The sequence below is a fragment of the Dendropsophus ebraccatus genome, chromosome 3 (assembly GCF_027789765.1).
Source record: "Dendropsophus ebraccatus isolate aDenEbr1 chromosome 3, aDenEbr1.pat, whole genome shotgun sequence".
Lineage (NCBI taxonomy): Eukaryota > Metazoa > Chordata > Amphibia > Anura > Hylidae > Dendropsophus > Dendropsophus ebraccatus.
This window is the reverse complement of record NC_091456.1, coordinates 9,726,017-9,752,092: the sequence shown is the minus strand read 5'-3', so window position 1 is coordinate 9,752,092 and position 26,076 is coordinate 9,726,017. Positions and strand designations below refer to the sequence as shown.

At 47.3% G+C, this 26,076-nt stretch overlaps 1 protein-coding gene across 1 annotated transcript; it reads right to left on the bottom strand.

Annotated features, from left to right (window-relative positions):
* Positions 1-383: 383 nt before the first annotated feature.
* VPS37B (VPS37B subunit of ESCRT-I) lies at positions 384-18,109 on the bottom strand. Its single transcript, XM_069960864.1, has 4 exons — positions 17,871-18,109; positions 6,277-6,448; positions 4,987-5,069; positions 384-3,610 (listed from the first exon to the last, which is right to left on the bottom strand). The coding sequence occupies exons 1-4, from the start codon at positions 17,973-17,975 to the stop codon at positions 3,113-3,115; spliced, it is 858 nt and encodes a 285-aa protein (XP_069816965.1). The 5' UTR covers positions 17,976-18,109; the 3' UTR covers positions 384-3,112.
* Positions 18,110-26,076: the final 7,967 nt, after the last annotated feature.

Sequence of the window (26,076 nt, the reverse complement as noted above, 5' to 3'; positions counted from 1 at the left end):
AGTGCCCATCCAACCAATCCAACTTGTGGGAGCTGCTTCTAGAAGCGTGGGGGGCAATTTCTCCAGCTTACCCCAACAGATTAATAGCTAGAATGCCAAAGGTGTGCAATGCTGGAATTGCTGCAAAAGGTGGATTCTCTGATGAAAGCAAAGTGTGATGTAAGAACAATGTTATTTCACATACAAATCATTATTTCTAACCTTGTCAATGTCTAGAAAATTTACATAGAGTAGTTTTAAATGCAACCCTAAAAGTTGGGGTTATTCATATCAGGGTAGTTATAGAAGAGTGATGATATGGTCCTATAGAAACTAGATTTGATCTATTGTGTATGGCCAAAAAAGTACAGTATCCAAAGACATCACAAGCGGATTCCAGAATGTAAAATCAAATCTAGAGTTTGTAATTTATTGAAAATATCCAGGTCATTTAACAACTGCAGTTATCTGTTAATAAACAAACCTTTACATTAATTTTACACTATAAAACATGTCCTAGTGTAGTGTCTGCATGGAGGGATCAGGGTCTCAGAATGAAGCATCTAACTTGAGCCGTCTCCTGGTTTGGACACCACAAACCCCTTTTTAGTCTTCGACGGAGAAGTGGTGAAAAAGAAAGGTCCAAGAGCCGGAAGGGTTCGCTGCTAAAGCTATCACAGCAGAGATGGGGAACCTTCAGCTGTTGCAAAACTACAATTCCCATCATGCTTTGGCTGTCCATGCATGATGGAAATTGAAGTTTTGCAACAGCTGAAGGTTCCCCATCCTTGGCTTTGTGTGGACATCAGTGGTTTCTATAGAACAGGGCTGAATAATCTTACAGTATTGTCTGATTTCTCTATATACACTAAGATCTTTCAATTAGTCGTGGAATAATACAAATATATATAAAGCCATAGATGTATAACATGTTGTAAATAAGAGCATCTTGGTGCTATATACCCCACATCACAGGGAAGGTTACAAATCAGCAAAGATACCCTGTACAAATAAATGGTAGACTGTTTAATGGACAGGATATAGACAACGAGTCTTAAAAACAGTTGTGCTCCATCAGTAGTGCAATGTAACACCAACACATACAGGTTCTCTAAATGCTTCAAACTTATGGCTTTACCCTACCTCAAAATGCCCCCTTTCTTTTTCCACTGAATCTAATTAGCACTTAAAGTTGAAACACCATAATAAAAAAAAAAATGCATGGTATCATCTTGTACTGATCTGTGCTCCACAGCTGCATTCATAATTCTGCAATCTTACAGCTTCCATCATTTCATTTGGTGATTTGCATTCCGTGCCACATAAAGTCCATATACGAGGCAGAACATGTTCATGACGCCTCTCGTCCACCAGCAGAATTATGATTGCAGCTCAGAATTATAACAAGCCAGGAACTGAGTGTATGGTATATATTCAACTTTTTAAATTTGGATGATATCAAGAAAATATAAAATGGTGTCCAAAAAGGTAAACCTATTCTTCAATCACACTCTATGGCTAGTAAAAAGTGACTCTAGAGCGCTAGCTTCGATATCTCAGGAATGACCACCAGCACTCAGCGGCCATGTCTCGGACAATTTGCATAAATAAAACAGCAGTTACCATTTACCTCTTCTTAAACGTGGTTAAGACTAAGGTTACAAGACATCTTTAAAGGGGAACTATGAGCAGGTTAGACTATTCTAACCTGCTACTATGTCCCTATTGCACATGGGGCACTGAGGATGGTAAGTATCTTACCTTCATCCTCGGCGCAGCTCCTCTGCAGTTTGTCATTTACTCCTCAGTCCAGTAGGACCACTAGAAGCACTGCCTACCCCCATAGCACCAATCCGGGCCTCCTCCTCCATTGATTATCAATAAAAGGGGGGGCTGGCACTATGGGGTTGGGTAGTACTCCAAACGGTCTTACCGGACTGAGGAGTAAAACAAATTGCACGGGAACGGCACAGAGTAAGGGTAAGAGACTTTCCCTCCTCCTCCTCAGCGCCACATGTGCACTGTGCTGTGATGTATTAGATTTGTCCAACCTGCCGAGAGTGCCTCTTTAAGATTGCTGCTAAAGTTGCAACCAAACTGGTGAATATGGTGACGCATCCCACCATTGGGTAAACCTGCTGGCGCCATTCACATTTAGCAGCAGGACATCCCTATCTCAATTTTGCCCGGCTATACATCTCTAGCCTTAACACGAGTTAAAAAAAAAAAAACTCTATTGTGATCGCCGGTAAAGACGACAGCTGCAGATAACGCAGCTAAACTGTTTTCCCAAACATACGCAGCCCTTCCCAGCAATCCTAGCCAAGCAATGAGCGGTTCAGATAAGATATGCAGTCTCTCTGTTTGTCAGAGTCCACGGGTAAGCAGTTAGTCTAAGGCACATCAAAGCCACGTGCAGAAAAGTTACAAAATGCATCGCTGTCAGACGGGGGAGGGGGAGGGGGGGGTGTTGCATCCACGCAATCTGCATTTAGTTGACGCATTACAGATTTAGTAACATTCTAATCCCTGAATGATCCCGTTATCGTCCTAGGTATCTTACGGTAACATTACGCTGATCTTTTATTAGGTTATTGTTAGACATATTGAATATTGGGTACAGGATATGCAGTGTACACCCCCGCTCTCTGCCTCTCATGAGGTCACAGGAAACCTGAGGATTTTGGCAATGGGCCGGTGCAGGATTTTTTAGTTTTGTTTTGATTTCATACGCTGGCGTCCGATTTTAATGTTACCGATGGCTGCGACACTGCTGCAGAACAGTTTTCGCAAGTATAATTCAGCATGGATAAAAAAGCGACACAGTGGCACAGGAAGTCGAAATCCTTTTCAGGAAACGTGATCTCGGTTTCTCAACCTAAACCTATAAAAAAAAGAAAAAACTCCCTCTCCAACCACCCAACACACAGAGTTTAGGAGCCAAAAGGTCTATCAGCTTCTCCCGAACAGAAACGGTAGGAACGGCCAGTTGTTTAAAGAGAACGGTAGTCCTGTGGCTCGCTGCATAAGCAAATACGTATACATTTCATACATATCCAGCTCACAGAACCAAGATAACAGGTGGGACGTTGGGAGCACCAATGTTTGACTGAGGCAAGCTCATGCTGGATCACTACAAAATGAAGCCAGGGTTCGGAGGCAGCCGCTGAGGTGGTCTTTGAGGAACAGCTGGGGGATATTGAGGTGTGTATTGTGGGTAGCCTGACTGCTGCATCTGACCTGGAGGCTGATATCCTATCCGTGGAGGAAGAGGAGGACAAGGAGAGGCCGCATACGGGAGCCCAGCCGGAGGCTGCTGCCCGGCCACTGTAAAAGGAGTCGGATACATCCCAGCCTGCGCGGGTGGCGGTGGTGGAACGGCTCTTCTAGGCATGACTGCAGGAGGGGTATTGAAAGCAGCTGGGTATGAGGATGTAGGGGCTTGGGCAGCTTCAGGTGGTCTTGATTGTGGCTGCATAGAAACCTGAGGGAGTCTCTGTCCTTTCAGCACCATCTCTTGAAGTTTCTCGATTTTCACGCGCCGTAAATGCGCCAATTTGCGCTTGGCTAAATATTCATCAATAAAGGAATCCATCTGGATACCGCCGTCAAGAAAGCTTTCAGCCATATTCTGTGAAAACACGAAACGTGTGAGTATATACAGGGAATAGACATGGTAACCCCCTTCAGGATAGGCTGCTGGGAAGTAATAGAGCAAGAAAATGGGTCCAATCCTATAGATGCCGTACAGCAATGACCCCACAATACGGAAATCAGGGATGAATGAACCCAAACGCTCGGCCTCTGAATGAATGGCTAAAATCTCTATGTATGGCCAGAATCATTCATCTCCTTTTAACTTCTTACTTCCATATTACTTCTATGAGCTGGTGCTTCCCTTACAACTGAGGCAGAATACTATTTCTTTGGGTTGAGAACAGACGATCAGTACACAAAGACCTGACTGTAAGGGTGCCTTTACACAGAGATTTATCTGACAGATTTTTGAAGCAAAAGCCAGGAACAGGTCATATAGGAAAGACAGATTTCTCCTTTTCAAATCCACTCCTGGCTTTGGCTTCAAAAATCTGTCAGAAAAATCTCAGTGTAAACACACCATTAGAGACTAAGCAGCTATGTCTCCCAGCACTAGTGACTGACTGTGCACATTGCTAGGCACCAGGTGGCACCATACTATAAGAGACTGACAACTTAAAGGGGTATTCTCATCCCAACTAATATAGTTATACTTGTAGGGCTCATTGAGTTAAATATTTTAGCAAATTCCGGTGCTTCTTCACGCGGATTCCGTAGTGTAAACCCACCCTAATGATGGAAACCTTGCCAATAGAGTTGAGCGAACATCAAGCATGATCTATTCAAGCGTGCGGCATCTGATTTCCGGTGGCTGAAATTGGATGCAGCCCTAAGGAGTCTTAGAAAACTAAGCCATAGGCCATATACAGGTTTTCCAGGCAGCCACAAGGCCCTATTACACAGACAGATTTATCTGACAGATTTTTGAAGGAATGGATAGACTCCTGGCTTTGGCTTCAATGATGTGTCAGATAAATCTCTCTGTGTAATAGGGCCTTTAGGGCTGCAGTCAACGTTAATCAAATGCCGCACGCTCGGGTTTGGATGGACTGGAGGATGCTCAAAGTCTGCTCAACTCTACTTGCCAGATTTGTCACATGACTTCCATAAGGGGCACCTGACAGCCATATTGACTCCTAATGGGGGATAGCACTGTATTTGATGGGCCTAGGCAGTATCTGTACTATTAGAACCTCTCCCCCCTTTTCTCTAGAACTTCTCTTTACTAAGAGACTCTGATATTTAGATTTCCTGACAGACATTGAGTTTTTCCTTTACTGCGCCATTCCTGCACTTGTATTTTTGAATTTTAATTTTATGAAGGAATTCTTTTTCTTCTTACTATGTAAAACTTTACTAGTAGTGTAAACAAAGCCTAATGCAAAGATTCCTGCTACCAGCCATTGTTACCTCCGTCTCCTCCTCTATCTTGGCTCCCTCGGTCTGTAGAAGTGCTAATAAGGTTTCCAGTGATGCATTAACAGACTGCTGATCTGCAACGGGAAAAAAATGATGGCGCAAATAAATGAGAATATAAAGAAGAACACAGAACATACTACACAAGCTGTTGAAGCCATGTTCCCTCTACGTACTGATAAGCGGTAACAGAGGATGGAATGTAATGGTAATGATCATTAATTCCAGCCGCTTATCAGTAAGTAATGGGAACATGGCCTAAATTATATATTACCCATTGGTTTCGTCATCATTTGATTGTTGACCCCCCAGGTAAACCTCTATGTGGATTTGCTTTGATTATTTGGACCTTATGAGCACAGTAAAAGGTTTCAGGTTAGGGGTTTGGCCGACATCTGTTTGTTAGATACCGAGGGGGAAGGATCAGGCATGATGGGTTAAAGTTCAACATGTCTGATCCTCTGTTCACAATACAGAAAACTCAAGAGAAAATGTTCTCTCCTGAAGGTCTTAATTAGCTCATCCATAAAGACTGGACACCTTTATAACTCCATTAATCCTATAAAAAAATAAAATGCACAAAAAGCATATAGGTGCACTCAGACAATTAGTGGGGATGGCTGACACCTTTCCCACTTGTCTACGCTGCTCCCAGCCCCAGATTCACACTTTTACAAATGATCCCAGAGATGAAACAACAGTGTCTCCTTTCCCCAATACTACTCAGGAGAGGCTATTGTTTCCCCGCCCTTGGCCAGGTGATCACTGTGTGATGTCAGTGGGGGGCTAGAGTGGGCAACAGAGATGAGGCGTTACAACTTGCCTGGCAACAGAAGAGACAGATCATGTGACCTCTGTCTCAGAAGGGAGGGGGAGGACAGAGGAGTAGAGCAGGCAGTGAGGATTTTCAGCAGCTTCAGGGTGTTCATGTAATAGAAACCTATTACACACAAGCTTAGATTATGGGTGGGGACTGGACAGGGTTAAATCTTTCCTATCTGGAGTTCCCCTTTAATTATTGATTTGTATAGATTCCATATAAATCTTTATGACATTTTGCTCAGTTTCTAAGCCAGTTCTAAAACTAGCGGCTGATTCCAGTATACGATAACCACAGCCAGAAAATGTGTGTGCTCCGATACTATGGTCAATGGCAACTGGGGCATCTAGGCAGCTACCCATAAAGAAGAGATGATACCACATACATGAATGGCAGGTAATGGTAAATCATCTCCCTCACTGACAGCAGGTAATGGTAATACACTATATAATAGGAGATGTTACCCAGCTTTGTCTTCTTTAACTGATGCGATTCCATAAGCGTCTGCAGTTCCTGGTATTTCTGGGTCAGCGTGGCTTTTAGGTTCTCCAGCTTGGGCTGGTAGAGCAGGTTCGCCTCGGCTAGGCTCCTGTTCCCAGCGAGTGTCATTTCCTTGTTCAGCTGCACATTCTGAGCCTATGGAAAGCAAAAAGCAGGAACATAAGGCAAGCCAACCTACATATATAGTATATACAGTACATACATACATATATACCTACATACACAGACCGTGTAATTTAAAAAAAAAAAAAAAAAAAAAAAACATATAAATATATTACATAAGCAGCTCTGCAACATATTTCAGGTTTGTATCTCCACATTAAAGGGGTATTCCCCCCCAAAATCTTTTTGACACTATGTAAAAGCCCACCACAGCTTCACATATTGGCTAATACAAGTTGTTATGTGTTCTGTGTCCTTTTGCTGCTTTTCCTGTCTCCTCACCCCATGTGCATGCAGAGAATGAGCTCAGTCCAGTCCACCCCGACACGCTCCCTCTCCTGGCCCCCACCCTCCGAGTCGGCTGTCACGTGTCCTCCCTCCCGTCAATAGGCTGAAGTGAGGACACCTGACAGTCTATCTCCACCTCCCTCAGCCTCCTCACTGTGTCTCTTTCTGTCAGCATTCACAGCCTGTGCTGATCAGTTTCCTTCTCCCTCGTCCCCAGCAGCTCTCCCCCCCTCCTCCCCCCCATGCTGATAACGTTCTCCCTCACGGTGTAGCCCGCTCTGGGCAGCTCTCCCCCCCTCCTCCCCCCCATGCTGATAACGTTCTCCCTCACTGTGTATGTATCCTGCTCTGGGCAGCTCTCCCCCCTCCTCCCCCCCATGCTGATAACGTTCTCCCTCACGGTGTGACCCGCTCTGGGCAGCTCTCCCCCCTCCATGCTGATAACGTTCTCCCTCACTGTGTATGTATCCTGCTCTGGGCAGCTCTCCCCCCCTCCTCCCCCCCATGCTGATAACGTTCTCCCTCACGGTGTGACCCGCTCTGGGCAGCTCTCCCCCCCTCCTCCCCCCCATGCTGATAACGTTCTCCCTCACGGTGTATCCCGCTCTGGGCAGCTCTCCCCCCTCCCCCTGGCTTTTATCTCTTTCACTCTCTCTGTGTGTAGCCCCGGACTCTGTCATTTGCATATAGCTGTGAGTGTTAGCTGTCAGGGACCGGACTGCAGGAGACCAGAATGACACAGTGAGAAGCACGGGTCAGGGGAGGAGGTGGTTGCTGTCATGGACGGGCTACACAGGCCAGACAGTGATCCTGCAGCAGGACTGGGAAGGGTGTCAGCTGTCAGAGAGACCTGACCAGGAGCTGCTGCACATCAGTCTCCCTCTCTGACTGCTCTATGGCAATGACACCTAGCCCCCCTTCCCTCATGCAATGTAGTAATGAGGAGCAGTTGGCAGGAAAGAAAGCTAAGGGAGAAGAACTGCATGATGGGAAATGTAGTTTCCTGGTCGGCGCCATCTTGGACATTAACAGGTCTTTTAGAAAAACTTTTGAACCAGGAACGTCAGCAGCTAGAAAGACGGGGGACGGCTCAAAATACTCAGGGGGACTTGGTAAGTGAGACCAGCTAGGTTTGAGAGCATTTAATTTTTTAGCGCTTGGGGGGAATACCCCTTTAAGATCCTATAGATGAGTGTATAACCTGTGATCCTCTGGCCGTGCCCTGTGCAGACGGCATGGTAACACTGGGGTGTGTGTGTGTGTAATTATATATATATAATATATATATACACTCACCAGTGTTACCCTGCCGGGGACATAGCCATCAGTGTTGAGAGGACTGTGAAACTGTTCGGATTTAGTAACGTTCTCCGAACCTGAATGTTCAGTGTTTGATTTCTCCGCGGCTGCAGAAGTTGGGCTGTCTGGAAAACATGGATCAGAATATGGCCTGTGGCTGTATCTATGTTTTCCTGGCTGCGATTGTACAAACAGCGTCCATGACTACAAAATAACGGCCGATCTTTGGTCTCAAAATGACGGCCGACCTAAAAGACGTCTGTCCAATGGACGGAAGACGACAGTGTAGGAACCCAGACTAAATCTATTATACTCACCCAGGACTGTAAGGCTTCAGATGTAGATTTGCTGCAGATTCTGGATCATTCCCTTCTGGGGATAATCTGCAGCTTGTACGACTTGTATGACACATTACCCCACCACTTTGTCTACAACTATTTATTTATTCTTTAAAGGGAAACTATCACCAAGTTGGACAAATCTAACCTGCTGATATGTCCCTATTGCAGAGGAGGACAGTATGTCTCTTATAGTGCGCCTCTCATAGTGCGCCTCTCATAGTGCGCCTCTCATAGTGCGCCTCTCATAGTGCGCCTCTCATAGTGCGCCTCTCACCTTCCTCCTCTGCACTGTTCCTGTGCTGTTAGCAGTGTAATCCTCGATTGGGAGCACCATTAGGAGCACTGCCCACCCCCAGAGTGCTGAGCCTGTGGCAGTGGCCAATCCTTCAGAGCGAGGATTACACAGCTAACAGCATGGGGACAGTGCAGAGGAAGAAGGTAAGAGACATACTATAAGAGACATACCTTCCTCCTCAGCGTCTCCTCTGCAATAGAGACATAGCAGCAGGTTAGATTCCTCTAACCTGCTGATAGTTCCCCTTTAAGTAACAGGACTTCTTTGTCCTACAATGCAAATGATGGAGCCGTAACAGGCAGTCCGCCTCTACATACATAGGAAAATATATGAAACATTATGTGGCAGCAGCTGGCCTGTGTGCACTGATGGCACTGCCAGGGTACACGAATGACTGCCAGTGTCTGCAAAGCATATACTATATACAGATTACCTGAAAACCAATATTATTATAGGAGCGGTCAATGGAAAGATGGCTCTGCAAATCAGAAGCCGAGAACCACAAGAGTTAAAGGGGTATTCTGGGAAATTTATATATATATATATATATATATATATATATATATATATATATATATATATCTTTCTGACCCCCTATGCACAGCACAGGCCGGAGCTCCCTGATAGCAGAAGGCAGGTGGGTATAGAAGAGTTTTCTAGTACCGACTATAGCAGAATTATAAGAAATGAATACTCCCTGCGCTGCAGCTCGTCCGCTCTCCGTTCTGAATTTAAAGAAAAAACTTGCATCAGCCAAGAGCTCCTCTCTGTTACCGACCCCCATATTGGAGCATGAAATAAAAATGGGGCCCCACAGGCCTAAGGGCCCCAAGTGCATGTAGCAGTAGTGGGCCGTGTATAGATACTACTGTACAGCAAACTACTATGGTCTCCTGGTGCATTACAGGCTGGCGCAGGGGACATGCGGTTTTGCAATACTGGGGAAATCCCGCTTGCAGCATCGGCCACACGGCACATTACATGTACAGCCCCCCGGGGGGATATGGCTGGGAGGGAACGTCACTGTGACTATACGGAACATGCCAGAATACACATAGTATGACTGCTCTAAGATCCTCCCAAGCGTCCGTGTGGTTTCCGGCCACCGCTGGCTGGGGCTGCAGGTTATCACGGGAATCCGAGGGTTACACAACATGTGACGTCTTACCATTACACGATGCCGCTTTTGGCATTAAGGTGATCTGTGAACTCCGACACCTTCCAGATGATAAATAATGAAACATAAAACACTTAGCTACACGTACGCAGAAAAGAACTGTGCGAGCGAGACCGACCGCACCCTGCCGCCAGTGCCCGGACATTATACAGTAAGAACACTTACCTGCCAACTTAAAGGGGACCCCTAGCGTTATACAGGATGGGACCGGGTTTGGAACGATGTTGTTCTCTAAAATGTCACCGTCAGTGCAAAGATGATAAGAAAGTAGCACACACTGCCTATTAAAAGGGGAACTCTGGTCACTTTGTTTTCGTTCGGTGTATGTCCTGCAGGAAGTGGTGTATTCTCTCCAGTCTGACACAGTGCTCTCTGCTGCCACCTCTGTCCATGTCAGGAACTGTCCAGAGCAGCAGCAAATCCTCATAGAAAACCTCTCCTGCTCTGGACAGTTCCTGACATGGACAGAGGTGGCAGCAGAGAGCACTGTGTCAGACTGGAAAGAATACACCACTTCCTGCAGGATTTACAGCAGCTGGTAAGTGTTGGAATATTTTCAAATATATGTAAATTACAAATCTATACAAGTTTCTGACAACAGTTGAGTTGAAATTTTTTTTTTTTTGCCAGAGTGCCCCTTTAACAGTCATGGGGGGACGCTCCAGTCGTGTGAGTAGTCATGGCTTACAATCAGTGTCTAGAGGCATTGGGCACATCTGCAGTGAAGTGAGGGATACTGGCGCCAGCTGGGACCCCTGACCAGGCAGCGAATGGTGCGTTAGAGAGTGACCCTTTATAAGCCTACTCCTGTATAACAATATGGCCTTGTGTGCTGCTCGGTTGCCTTTAAATAACCGCTGAAGCCTTTATCATCATCCTCCTCCCGTCATGTGAAGGATCTGCTATCACAGTTCTGCCGCTTTCCTTAGAGACAGCGGTTTATCTCCCCTGTGTCACCCAACCCCTAACATCTCCTCTGACCCCCACAATGCATCACTCACTGCCAACAGGAAACCAGATGGACTCTGCATTTAGCTTTAGACACAACCGAAAAAGTACAAAACACGACGACGACCCCAAAACTGCCGGCAGAATAAACCACAGGAACTACAGGGTTCCTATAAGGGCGGATTCACACCGACAGCCGGACCGCAGGAGCGATGACCCGGACTGATAGCCGCCACACTGGGTCATCAGACCAGCAGCCGTATTATTGTAGTGTGAACGCAGCATAAAGGGCCGTTTACACCTCAGGGACGGTTTGGGGGTCACCTGACCGAGCTGGTGGGCATCACATGTTCTCCTATGGCAGGGGTAGGGAACATTCGGCCCTCCAGCTGCTGCAAAAGCTTTAGCTGTCCAGGCATGATGGGAGTTGTAGTTTTTCACCAGCTGGAGGGAAAAGGTTCCTTCCCCTGTACTATGGGGTCTCTGGATCCTTCTCACAGAGATTTATTATAGGAGAATCCCTCTAATTCAGAACCTACTGGACTATATGAGGACTTATTTTTCCACCATATATGATTGTATATCACCCACACAGGCCATGGCTTCCTAACCGGTGCAGGGACCCCCGGGACCCCCCACCCTGAGGACAATCAGTGAGAAATCTGCATCATTGTGCGGCTATTGGGTCGGATTGGTCACTGTGTGCTTTATCTGAATGGAGATGCTCTGCAGCTCCCCGTGTGGTGGGAGGTCCATATCACTGTTATACAGCAAAAATGCCACCAAGGTCTATTTGTATTTTGGGATTGTCGGGGGTCCCAGAGGCTGAACCCCTCAGATGAGCCACAACTATTTACTATGGGAAATACAGGAGAGTTCATGATCCATTTCCCTACAGGGCATCATATAAAGATTCTAGTCAGGTCTTATTCTCATACCGTATGAGTACGCCCATGAGCCCATACAATGCTGCGTGTCCGCTGCCCGCGAGCCCATACACTGCTGCGTGTCCGCTGCCCGCGAGCCCATACACTGCTGCGTGTCCGCTGCCCGCGAGCCCATACACTGCTGCGTGTCCGCTGCCCGCGAGCCCATACACTGCTGCGTGTCCGCTGCCCGCGAGCCCATACACTGCTGCGTGTCCGCTGCCCGCGAGCCCATACACTGCTGCGTGTCCGCTGCCCGCGAGCCCATACACTGCTGCGTGTCCGCTGCCCGCGAGCCCATACACTGCTGCGTGTCCGCTGCCCGCGAGCCCATACACTGCTGCGTGTCCGCTGCCCGCGAGCCCATACACTGCTGCGCGTCCGCTGCCCGCGAGCCCATACACTGCTGCGCGTCCGCTGCCCGCGAGCCCATACACTGCTGCGTGTCCGCTGCCCGCGAGCCCATACACTGCTGCGTGTCCGCTGCCTGTGAGCATATACACTGCTGTCTGTCCGCTGCCTGTGAGTACATACACTGCTGTCTGTCCGCTGCCTGTGAGTACATACACTGCTGTCTGTCCGCTGCCTGTGAGTACATACACTGCTGTCTGTCCGCTGCCCATGAGCCCATACACTGCTGCGTGTCCGCTGCCCATGAGTACATACACTGCTGTCTGTTTTTCTACTGATTCGGCCCGATGGAAAGGATAAGAGCCGACAAGGCTTCACTTATCGATGGCCGATCACTCCGCTCTGCTGCTTTTTACTGGACGACTATAGAATATGACGCCGGGAACAACTTCTGCCAAGGACGATGGTTTAGTAAAAAAGCCTCATCCAACCCGCTAAGTGCCACATTGGTCACCGAGGAACAAAACCTCACGAACACTGTGGGAAAAGGCCGGGACAGGAGCCCAAGATATCCCGAGGAGTCTGAGGATGGAGACTAAGGGAACCGAGAGATCAGCGGAATGAGAACCCCCCCCCCCCCCCCCCAGTGTCCTCATCCTGATATTGTACTGGGGAGAAAGACTCAATTTAAAGGGGTAGTTCAGCAAAAGGAAAAGAGAAATTCTTTCAAATCAGCTGGTTCCAGAAATTTGTAATTTACCACTTTAAAAAAATCTCCAGTCTTCCAGTACTTATCAGCTGCTGTATGTCCTGCAGTAAGTGGTATATTGTTTCCAGTCTGGAGAGTAGGAGAGAAGGTTTTCTATGGGTCTATGGGGATTTGCTGCTGCTCTGGACAGTTCCTGACATGGACAGAGGTGGCAGCAGAGAGCACTGTGTCAGACTGGGGAGAATACACCACTTCCTGCAGGACATACAGCAGCTGATAAGTACTGGAAGACTGTTTTTTTTTATAGAAGTAAATTACAAATCTATAAAACTTTCTGGCATCAGTTGATTTGAAAGAAAAAGTTTGGGGGGGTGAACCACCTCTTTAATAAAAGCCCCCAGTGTTCCCATCCTGACACTGTACTGGGTAGAAAGTCTCATTTTAAGTCACTGCTACTTGCCTCTGGCTAGCCTTCCGGCTCTCCTCTTGTGCCTGTCAGTGTCACTGCTGCTTGCCTCTGAGCCCCGAATTAACCCCTTCACTGATAGCTGCTCCAGGCAGCCGGCACTAGTACCAGCACCAGCAGGTTTGCAGCCCCCCTGGGGAGTAGTGTGTGGTGGGAGGGTTAACTGATTAACCCCTTCCTTACTGATACAGAACATCTTACCCACCCTTTTTGGTTTGTTGAACAAATCTTCTGCGTTTCTATTATTTCTTATAAGAAAATTTGCCTTAATATACGAGAGGTTTGGATTACAAACACCTTCCCGGGAATAAATTCTGCTCATGGTGTCACCATGTATATCTATTCACACGCACTGTATCTGCTGCAGATCTGACGCTGAATATTTCATGTGCTCAATCATTTAGCAAACATGGTGTGTATGAGTGCGAGTGAGTGTGAGTGAGTAAGTGTGAGTGTGCCCCGGGTGATCCTAGCACAGGAAAAGGCAAGAGCTTAAAGGAGATTAATACATTTCTACAGATGTCAGAAGTCCTGTGGTCTCTAGATCAGCGGTGTCCAACTCACGGCCCTCCGGCTGCTGCAACACTACAACTCCCATCATGCCTGGACAGCCAGAGCGTTAGTAAAAAATCCAGTACTTATCAGCTGCTGTATGTCCTGCAGGAAGTGGTATAGTCTTTCCAGTCTGACACAGTGCTCTCTGCTGCCACCTCTGTCCATGTCAGGAACTGTCCAGAGCAGGAGAGGTTTTCTATGGGGATTTGCTGCTGCTCTGGACAGTTCCTGACATGGACAGAGGTGGCAGCAGAGAGCACTGGAAAAATTCACCACTTCCTGCAGGACATACAGCAGCTAATAAGTATTGGAAGACTGGAGATTTTTTTTTTTTTTTAGTAGAAGTAAATTACAAATCTGTGACACTAGTTGATTTGAAAGAAAAAAAAAAATTGGTGAACAACCCCTTTAAATGTAGTGATGTACTTTACAGTGTGGTCTACTAGTGTCTATTAAAGGATAGGGGGATTACTATCAGACACAAGCCCCCCATCCATGATCACGGCTGTATCTCCTAACCGCTGTATAACCCCGTGGTACGGCAGCCTGTGGGTATATGATAATGTATAGGACACAGTGGTCACCGGCAGTATAAGCACAGACACTGCGGCCGTGTAAACTATCAGCGATGTTATTCAGGAAGATTAAATATTAAAGGGAAAACCCCACGTGTGCCGCAGTAATAGGGAAGCAGATTATAGAAAAAATACTTCATTAGACAGAGTGGCTGCCAAGCCTGCACCAGCCGCTGCCTCCGAGCGAGTGCAAGGTCATGTGATCCTGTGTGATAAACGGCTGGGGAATCAGAACTAGCAGGCGGGAGTGCCACCACTTGGGAGAGAATTGTAGTTTTGGGGCTGCTTTCTGTACCGTTACTGATGTTTGGGGGGTCGGGGGTTCTTCAGGACTGAGGGTCCTTTAAAGGGGTTATCCAGCATTAGAAAAACATGGCCGCTTTCTTCCAGAGACAGCACTGCTGTTGTCTCCAGGTCAGGTGTGGTTTGCAATTAAGCTCCATTGACTTTATTAGAACTGAGTTGCAAAACCTGCACCCAAACTGGAGACAAGAGTGGTGCTGTCTGTGGAAGAAAGCGGACGTTCTTTTTTTTTTTTTTGTGTAAATCAGCGTTTATTAAAAAGTTTTCAAAACAAAGTACAGATATGCATGGGGAAAACAAACCCCGCACTTGTTTACATGGTAATTGAACCAGATAAGCAGCAATAATTAGACATGTTCAGATCTTACATTCAATACGCGGACGTTTTTTTTGTCAGCAGCATCGATTAGCGAGATCAGCGCTCGCTTGCTGTACACGGTACGACAAATAAGGCGGCCGGGCTGCAGGATCAATCCTTGTATTGTTCGTGCAGCCCTGGAAACCGATAGCACAGATATATATATATATTGAGGTCTGGGCTATATATATATATATATATATATATATATATATATATATATATATATATATATATATATATATATATATATATATATATATATATATATATATATATATATGGGTCTGGGATGTGTGTGTATGTATATATGTGTGCTGTCAGTTTCCCTTTATCGTTATCGGCCGTACATAACCCCGGTCACACAGGAAGATGTGCAGCCGATAACACATTTTAACACCTGCTCTAAAGTCGTGATCAGTAGATAATCAGGCGTTTATCCATCCTCAGCGGATCGCTTTCCCGTTAACGTGGCCCAATTATCTACAGGAACGTTTCTAGCACACACACCCCCCCCCCCCCGCCGATAATCTGCCCGTGTAAATGGCCCTATATAAAAAGGTCAAAGAGCCGCTGCCGTATACTGTATACTACGGAGGGCAGAGGACACAAGTCCTGGCCGTCTGCCTAACACTGAAGCCCATACATCACTGTAACCAGAAGAAACACGGGAATCAGGAAACATAAGTGTATGTGGTCGGAAATCATATGAAGAGATGACAGGACTCCACATGACACGGCTGCGGCACGTCTCCCCTAGGACGCAAGCAGAATGTGACACCAGGAACAATGTCAGCAGACAGGTTATAGGAACCATGCACATGAGTCATCGGCCACAGCAACGCCCATCACTTATACTACAGCAAATATGACGCCATCTGCTTCACCATTACTATGCATGACCCAGGAGGCTGCCCGGAGCAGAAGCCTGTACTCATACCTGGATGTAGCAGAGCTGGTTAAGGGGGCACTCTGCTGGAGAAAAACTTTTCCTTCCAAATCAACTGGTTTCAGAAAGTTATATAGATATGTATTTTACTTCTATTTAAAAATCTCCAGTCTTCCAGTACTTATTAGCTGCTGTATGTCCTGCAGGAAGTGGTGTATTCTCTGACACAGAGCGCTCTGCGGCCACCTCTGTCCATGTCAGGAACTGTCCAGAGCAGGAGAGGTTTTCTATAGGGATTTGCTGGTGCTCTGGACAGTTCCTGACATGGACAGAGGTGGCAGCAGAGAGCACTGTGTCAGACTGGAGAGAATGCACCACTTCCTGCAGGACATACAGTAACTGATAAGTGCTGGAAGACTGGAAATTTTTAAGTAGAAGTAAATTACAAATCTATACAACTTTCTAAAACCAGTTGATCTGAAAGAAAAAGATTTTTGTTAGATTCCCCCTTTAAGCAAATACCCCACCATGCTGCCCTGGGGAAGGGGGAATAGTATGGAAACCCGCTGCACAGAAACAACACAGTACTGCGCATTTCAGTTTCTAGAAGCCTTGAAGAATGTAGTGGTGTCCAGTCAGCCATGAGGTCTCCATACATTCACCTTGACCAAAGGGTCATGTGTTCCCAATGGGGAGAGAGGGGAGGGGTAAGTCTTTTCCGGATTCCTCCGGTGGCAGCTTGTCTCTCCAAGATCAATGCGATCAAGCAGTTGAAATCCAACGCGCCCAATCCTTCTCTCCCCTGACATCCTCTGTCCGAGAAGATTCGGGAGGCCGCCATACACCCGACATCTGGTCCTGAAGTTGACGCGTTTGATTGACTTGACAAAAGTTTTTGGGTGTCTTTAGCCAGTAGCTAAAAAGTGCTTGGTGGCTGATCTCTATGGTGGGTCACACTCAGGTCCTCCAGCTGTTACTAAACTACAACTCCCATCATGCCTGGGCAGCCAAAGCTTTAGCATGATGGGGGTTATAGTTTTGTAACAGCTGGAGGGCCGTGAGTTTGACACCCCGAGATCATCTCTGACTGTAGAAAAAAAAAAGACATAAGCTCCGAGAGAACCAATGGGACAGTGCAAGCACTGGGCCCCATATTGGCATCGCCATACATGACTCCACCTAGAGGCCGGGCACAGTCACTGCAGCTGTGTGTGTATATTATATATATATATATATATATATATATATTTATATATTACACACACACACACACACACACGTTTATTGTAACTAACAAATTTCAAGGGGGGTCCCCCTACAATCCGAAGAGAAACCCCCTGGAAACTCCTTATCTACAATAAACACGTTCTATTTTAAATATACTACTACCCCCATCATTCAATCAATGAGGATCCTTCACCACCAGCACCGCCAATATATATAACATACACAAAGGTGTTCTATAGCAGCTTCCCTGTATGCGGCTGTCACCAAACTACAACTCCCAGCATGCCCAGAGAGCTACAGGTTGTGGAGGCGGAGGACCTCCTTCTGCAGGGTTCCTATGGGAGTGAGCAGAGCGCCCCCTTAGGGTCACAGTGTAATAATATACAGCAGGCAGGTAGACAGGACACCTGGGAGGCAGGTAACAGCTCAGCAGTCCTCTATAAGAGGGGTATAAGGTACATGGGGCCTCCAGCTACTGCAAAACTACAACTCCCAGCATGCCTGGGCAGCCCTCGGCTAAAGCTTTTATCATCCAGGCATGCTGGGAGTTGTAGTTTTGCAGCAGCTGGAGAGCCGTGCTTTCCTGCCCCTGCTCTATAGTCAGTATGTGCCCCCTATACCGCAGCCATGTACACAAAGGGGCGAGAACAATGCGGAGGCGGGGGAGTGATCCGCCAGCAGCACCCACCTCATCCATCTCCTGGGCCATCTGCCCCAGCTTGGCGTCATCCTCCAGGAGCTCGTGCAGCTGACTCAGCGTCAAATGGTTAAACTTGCTGCTATCGACGGCCATGGTTCCCCGCCCCCCGGAGCGACTCCCGGGCTGGCTGTGCTCTGGCGGCGGCGGCCTGGCGAGTCCCCGGTCCCGTCACTCAGCGTTGGCCGCCTAGAATGGCGACGTCCCCAGCGACCCCTCCCCTGGCCCCGCCCACAGCAGGAAAGGGCGTGGGCTAAGCTGGCAGCTGTCAGCTGAGGGGTGTGGCCTCTCAGGGAATCACATGTTGTGGACGTCACCACACAGAGCAATGGAAAAAATGCGTACAAGGTTAGCCGGGTGCGGCGGCGGCTGCGTCATCACGTTACGGTGCGGCGTGACGTCACTTGTCTGGGTAGGTAATAAGGCCAGGTGCAGAGCTGGAAGCGGCCTCACTTTACGGTGGAAACGTAAAGCTCTATAGAGTGCAGAGCTAAGAGGGTTATGTCTATGAATATAGTAGGCTGCAGGGTTTAATCATTGGGGTGAGGGAAGATACAGCAGCAAATACCTGGCTATCAGATGTGACAGTGGAGGCAAGTTCTGCCATGTGATCTGCCATCTAGGTATCCACACTGAGGGTGGTGCACACTACGGAAATCCCGCGTACAACCCGCGTGTATTCTGTCGCTTGTAACCGCACGTGGCGGCGCACATCTCCGCCCATGCCATAAACACTATTCTATGCACGGGCGGAATCCGGAATCGGCGGAATGCGGAATCCATAGAATAGTGGGGACATACTAAAAAGCATGAACAAAAAGAATGAAGAAAAAGAATGAACATTATTTCCTATGGGGAGACATCTAAAATATGGTTTTAATTGGTTTAATTAGTTCGAAAGACCAGGAATGAACAGCATTTTTCTGTAGTGCTCAGTGTACTGAGTGTATATACCATAGAAACCGATGTGTAATACCTTACCTGTGCAAGGTACACCTGGAATGAATAGGATAAATAGTGAAATTAAGGCTTATTCTATCATAAAAAGAGGTGTAGTTCTTTCCCTGTGCAAGATAGACCCGGAATGAACAGCATATATCTGGAGTGCACAGAGCAAGGGGCGTTTGTACAATAGAAACCGATTGGTAATACCTTATCCGTCCAAGGTACACCTGGAATGAGTAGGATACATAGTCGATGCAAGGGCAGAGAGATCCATCCTTCTGGACAAATAAGAACCCTGCTCCAGCTAAAGAGGAAGACTTTCGGAAGAAGCCCTTTTGCAGGTTATCCTTGATGTACGCAGACATGGCTTCAGTTTCCGTATCAGAGGGTGGATACACTCTACCACGATTGGGCGTAGCACTGAGAAGTAGATTTATAGGGCAATCTTATGGCCGATGAGGTGCTAACGTGTCAGCCTTCTTTTCGGTGAACACATCAGCAAAGTCCTGTTACTGGTCTGGGAGACCAGACAACGGCTTGGAAGAGTCAGAAGGTGGTGGAGGTACCCGGTTGTGAGAGGTTTGCAGACATCGTCTGAAGCAATCTGGCCCCCAACGCAAGACCTCCCTGGTCTTCCAGTCAAGGCTAGGGGCGTGCAGCTGTAGCTAAGGGAGACCCAACAGGGTGGCAGAAGAGGAACGGGACAGAATGTAGAAGGTGATCTCTGTACTGGGACTTGCCAGAAGTTTGTCGAGCAGGACCACAGGGAGTAGCCACTTCTGGACCAAGGATGCTGCAAGGAAGTTGTGTGCTGAGCCAGAATCCATGAAGGCGGTGGACTGGAATCGCTGTCCAGAAGAAGCAGAGATCGTAATCGCCAAGGACAGGCGTGGAGAGGAAGCATTCACACCTAGGGAGGCCTCTCCTACCTGGCCTAGGTGTAAGAGTTTCCCGTCTGCTGAGGATGTTGAGCACAATTCAGGTGGAAGTGGTTGGGTCTAGCACAATAGAGGCACAGGTTTTGCTCCCGACAACGAGTTCTCTCTTCTGCTGTCAAATGACCTATGTCCACCTGCACGGGCTCATCGGAGGCTGGCGGGGACAAAGAACAACTCCTTTGTCAGGTAGTATGCAAAACTGTTCAGCACGCTCGCTCACAAACTCGACAGGGATAATGCTGCCTAGTCGCCACCTTTCCAGTTGGGCAAAGGACATGCTTTCCAGCCAGGACCTCCCTTCCTCTTTGAATGACCTGATCCACTTGGCCACTTAGATCGATGTTCGTTTCTCCGTAAGGGAAGAGGAGTTTTGTCAAGAACGTGTTGGTATGTCCTCGCCGTATACAACTGCCTTCAAAAGACCACCTACTGCTTTGTCCCCGCCAGCCTCCGATGAGCCCGTGCAGGTGGACATAGGTCGTTTGACGGCAGAAGAGAGAACTTATTGTCGGGAGCAAAACCTGTGCCTCTATTGTGCTAGACCCAACCACTTCCACCTGAATTGTGCTTAACATCCTCAGCAGACGGGAAACTCTTACACCTAGGCCAGGTAGGAGAGGCCTCCCTAGGTGTGAATGCTTCCTCTCCACGCCTGTCCTTGGCGATTACGATCTCTGCTTCTTCTGGACAGCGATTCCAGTCCACCGCCTTCATGGATTCTGGCTCAGCACACAACTTCCTTGCAGCATCCTTGGTCCAGAAGTGGCTACTCCCTGTGGTCCTGCTCGACAAACTTCTGGCAAGTCCCAGTACAGAGAAGATCACCTTCTACATTCTGTCCCGTTCCTCTTCTGCCACCCTGTTGGGTCTCCCTTAGCTACAGCTGCACGCCCCTAGCCTTGACTGGAAGACCAGGGAGGTCTTGCGTTGGGGGCCAGATTGCTTCAGACGATGTCTGCAAACCTCTCACAACCGGGTACCTCCACCACCTTCTGACTCTTCCAAGCCGTTGTCTGGTCTCCCAGACCAGTAACAGGACTTTGCTGATGTGTTCACCGAAAAGAAGGCTGACACGTTAGCACCTCATCGGCCATAAGATTGCCCTATAAATTTACTTCTCAGTGCTACGCCCACTTGTGGTAGAGTGTATCCACCCTCTGATACGGAAACTGAAGCCATGTCTGCGTACATCAAGGATAACCTGCAAAAGGGCTTCTTCCGAAAGTCTTCCTCTTTAGCTGGAGCAGGGTTCTTATTTGTCCAGAAGGATGGATCTCTCTGCCCTTGCATCGACTATGTATCCTACTCATTCCAGGTGTACCTTGGACGGATAAGGTATTACCAATCGGTTTCTATTGTACAAACGCCCCTTGCTCTTTGCACTCCAGATATATGCTGTTCATTCATGGCGGAGATGCGCGCCGCCATGTGCGGTTACGAGCGACAGAATACACCGCGGGTCATACGCAGTGTGCACCACCCTCAATGTGCACACTACGGAATCCCGGTGGATCACCTGCCGTGGATTCCGCAGCTCGCCCCCGCGCCCACCTCAGCTGGTCACATAGGCTTCATTCTATAGTTTGCTGCCGTCCACCTGAAGAATGAGCGGGTTTGTTCTTTGTGCGGATGGCGGAATCTCGTCCCCCATGCTCCCTCCCGCTTAAAGTTCTGCAAGTCCCATAGGCTCCATTCTATGGTCAGGCAGATTCTATCAGAACTGACATGTAAATTCTTTGAGCAGAAGTGCGCGAGGCCTCTTACACCGAGACAGGCAGGATTCCGAGTGGAGTCTGCCGAAGGGGCTCCGCTGTGGAATTCCATCTGTTTACTCTTAGAGCGGAGAGTAGACGTGAGAAATCCCATTGAAGCAACAGGACGGACAGAAAGACAAACGGAAATCGTCACATGGACTCGTAATTTCCGCCTCTTTTACTAAGAGTCCTATTAGACAATGTGATTTTTACCAACGATAAACAATTGCAAATCAGATAATTTATCATTAACCTGAAATTGTCGACCCTATTACACAGATAGTCGTTTCTACAATAGTTTACTCCACCTGATCCCATCAAATGAAGGAACAATGATTTTGATGTCAGCGAACGATGAACGATTTCTCATTGGTTGTTTGAACGTTGGTGCACTAACATGAAATGATTATCGATTAAATTTGAACAATATAACGATAATTCGCACAATTATCATCCAGTGTACTAGGGCACTAATGATACTTTAGGGTCTATTTACACCAGACGTGTCAAAATCAGGCCCTCCAGCTGTTTTAAAACTACAATTTCCATCATGCCTGGACAGCCAAAGCTTTAGCTTTGGCTGTCCAGGCATGATGGGACTTGTAGTTTTAAAACAGCTGAAGGGCCTGAGTTTGACATCCCTGATTTATACAGAAAGATTATCTGACAGATTTGAAGCCAAAGCCAGGAATGGCTTTGAAAAGAGGAGAAATCTCAGTCTTTCCTTTAAGACCTGATCTCTGTTTATAGTCTGTTCCTGGCTTTGGCTTCAAATCTTTGGCAGATAATCTGTCAGATAATCTTTCTGTGTAAATGGACCCTTATGATGCGTTTACACAGAAATATTTATCTGACAGATCTTTGAAGCCAAAGCCAGAAACAGACTATAAACACGGATCAGGTCATACAGGAAAGACTGGGATCTATCTTTTTCAATCCATTCCTGGCTTTGGCTTCCAAAATCTGTCAGATAAATCTCTTTGTGTAAAACACACACATATTATCTGACAGATTTTTGCAGCCAAAGCCAGGAATGGACTATAAACAGGGAACAGGTCATAAAGGAAAGACTGAGATTTCTCTTTTTTTCAAATCCATTTCTGGTTTTGGCTGCAAAAATCTGGCAGATATCTGTCAGATAATCTGTGTGTGTAAACGGACCCTTATGCTGGGTTTACACAGAACAATTATCGAATTCGAACGATAGTCGTACGTGTAAACGCAGCGATCGAACGACGAGCGAGAAATCGTTCATTTTGATCTTTTAACAGGTTCTTAAATCGTCGTTCGCAAAAAATTCGCCGATTGTTCTGTGTAAATAGTCGTTCACTGATTTTTCCTATGTGCGAGATAGGCTTAAGCGATTGCAAAACGATCGGAAAAGGAATTTTCTGTACGATATATCGTTCCATCTAAACGCTGATCGTTATAAAAGAAAAATTGTTACTTAGAAATCTTTAATCGTACGATTGGGCGAATTATTGCTCCGTGTAAACCCAGCATTAGGGTCCATTTACACAGAAAGATTATCTGTCAAAGATTTGAAGCCAAAGCCAGGAATGGATTTGAAAAGAGGTGAAATGTCAGGCTTTACTTTATGACCTGATCTCTGTTTATAGTCTGTTTCTGGCTTTGGCTTCAAATCTTTGGCAGATAATCTGTCAGATAATCATTCTGTGTAAATGGACCCTTATGCTAAATTTACACGAGGCGATTATACGATTAACGATGTCGGAGTACCGATTTTTTTTTTCATAACGATCAGCGTTTAGGCATTACGATATATCGTACGGAAAAATCATTTTGCGATCGCGCGCCCGCAGCCCGGCCCCCCGCTCAACCGCAGCCCCCTGCGCCGCCCCGATCTCCACCCTCGCCGCTCCGATCGCCACCCCCGCCGCTCCGATCGCCACCCCCACCGCTCCGCATTGATTGGCTGAAGAGATGAGCCGGGAATTTCAAACGGCTCCTCTTCAGCCAATCAGTGCTCCTTTTCAGCACTGATTGGCTAAAGAGGAACCGTTTGACATTCCCGACTCCCCTCTTCAGCCAATCAATGCACTGAAGAGGGGAGTCGGGGATTTTGAAGAGCTGCTACGCGGAGCAGGTAACGTATGCTCGCGGAGGGGGCGATCAGAGCGGCGGCGGGGGTGGCGATCGAGCCGGCGCAGGGGGCTGCGGATGAGCGGGGGGGGGGCCGGGCGGGGCTGCGGACGGCTGGACTATCGCACGACGACTGTTTACACGGAACGATCAGCAAATTTTTTGCAAACAACTATTTAAGAACAAGTTAAAAGATCAAAATAAACGATATATCAATCGTTCGCCGCGTTTACACGTATGACTATCGTTCGAATTCGAACGTTATCGCGAAAATTCGCCCAAGAATCGTTCCGTGTAAACGTAGCATAATGGTGAAATGGACCAATCGTTCATTTTGATCTTTCAACATGTTACCAAATCGTGGTTCGTCGCTCGCAAAAAATTAGCCGATCGTTTGGTGTAAACAGTCGTCGCGCGATAGTCCGGCTGCCCGCCGCCCGGCCCCCCGCTCGCAGCCCGGCCCGCCGCTCATCCGCAGCCCCCTGCGCCGGCTTGATCGCCACCCCCGCCGCCGCCCCGATCGCCACCCCCGCCGCTCCGATCGCCACCCCGCCGCCCCCACTCTGATTGTCCCCCCGCCGCCGCGCCGATCGCCCCCGCCGCCCCGGCCGTGAGCATACGTTACCTGCTCCGCATAGCAGGTCTTTGAAATCCCGGACTCCCCTCTTCAGTGCACTGAATTTCAAACGGCTCCTCTTCAGCCAATCAGTGCTGCCTTTCATTGATTGGCTGAAGAGGGGAGTCGGGAATTTCAAACGCGATCGCAAAACGATTTTTCCGTACGATATATCGTACCGTCTAAACGCTGATCGTTATGAAAAAAAAATCGTTACTCCGACATCGGCCCAATTATCGTTTCGTGTAAACGCACCATTACACACAGCAATTATCGTTCAAATCTGCACAATAACAATCTCATTTGAGAGATAGCTGAGGATCAAGCAACAATAAATCATCGCTGGTCGCTCGCTGGTAATTTGCAGATCGCTTTGTCTAAACAGTCTTTCTCAGATTCAGCCAGATGTATGGGATGGCATAAGCGATCATAAAAAACTATTTTTTTGGAACGGTTTATCTCTTTGTCTTGACGCTGATCGGCATAAAAAATTTTATGTGATTATTTTGATGTTTAGTCCTTGTCTGTTTTTTTTTATTTTTTTTTTTTATTTCTTATACAGTGAGTAAGGAGAACTAAAAAAGATAGGGGCGCTCCCTGGTCCAATGTAGTCTGATAACCAGTGGACTTTGGCAATTCAGATACAGTACCACAAAGCTCAATAGGCTGAAAACGCTGAGGAGTCTTATCTGGTAAGTGGTCGGGATTCTTGATGTCAGCGGCCGCATCGATTCAAGCTCCTCAACCCTTCTTGTATCTCAACAAGCAGAATGGTAAAAACACCTGTGCACAGAAAAACCCCGGTGGCTGCAATACATGATCTTTAAAAGACAATATGCTTTAGTACCATGCAGAAGCATTTTTTTTGTGTGTTTTTTTTACATTATAGTCTTCCATATCCTTAAAGGGAGGGTTCTAAAAAAAAAAAAAAAACAATTAAAAGTGAATGTACCATCAGGCCCAGTGGGAGGAAACCCCACGCCCCCTCTATGATGCAGCTCCATTAGAATCAGTTATAGTCATTGGCTGAATAGCCTGTCACTTCAGAGACAGGACCAGAAGTGACAGCTGTAGCTGCGGAGACCAGGGAATCTCAAATACAAGGCTGGAGGACACCAGCGGATCCTGGACAGGTAAGTAATAGCTTTATTATTCTATACACATCATCAGATGTTGGCCATGCTACCTATTACAAGTAGTGCAGAACCACAGCACCCATCATGCCCTTTTGGCAGTTCATAATGGGAGTTGTAGTTCTGCCCCAGATAAGAGGATGACAGTATACGAGGGGGAGGCAATGGCACAGTACAACTACATCTCCCAGCATGGTGTATAAGGTAAGCTGTTGCTACATCTCCCAGCATGGTGTGTGGTTATATGCAGGACTAAATCTCCCAGCATGGTGTGTGGTAATATGCAGGACTACATCTCCCAGCATGGTGTGTGGTAATATGCAGGATAACATCTCCCAGCATGGTGTGTGGTTATATGCAGGACTACATCTCCCAGCATGGTGAATGGTTATACTGTATGCAGGACTACATCTCATAATAGGAGTTGTACACAAGGGGGACTGCTGGTAGGCCATAGGCCATAGGCTGTATCCATGTTTTCCAGGACTCCATAGGGCTCCATTCAACTTCGTCAACCATTGATATTCAAATGGCGAATGATCCGACCCCATCATGCTTGAGTCGCGCTCATCTCTACTGACCACCCCTTAACATTATCTGTGAAGGAAAGGAAGGATCGGCTGATTGTTCATGTGTACGTGAATACTTTAGACAATCTGACCCACAGCATTGGTAGCCGGCGTGGCATCATGCGTATTTCAGCTTTCA

What these genes read in the sequence shown, in the direction of transcription:
- VPS37B (XM_069960864.1), bottom strand. Translation starts at nt 17,975, where the DNA reads ATGGCCGTCGATAGCAGCAAGTTTAACCATTTGACGCTGAGTCAGCTG. An exon ending in TGGCCCAGGAGATGGATGAG is followed by an intron (nt 6,449 to 17,870) that starts GTGGGTGCTGCT and finishes TGCTTTCCATAG; the next exon opens with GCTCAGAATGTGCAGCTGAA. An exon ending in GTTAAAGAAGACAAAGCTGG is followed by an intron (nt 5,070 to 6,276) that starts GTAACATCTCCT and finishes TTCCCGTTGCAG; the next exon opens with ATCAGCAGTCTGTTAATGCA.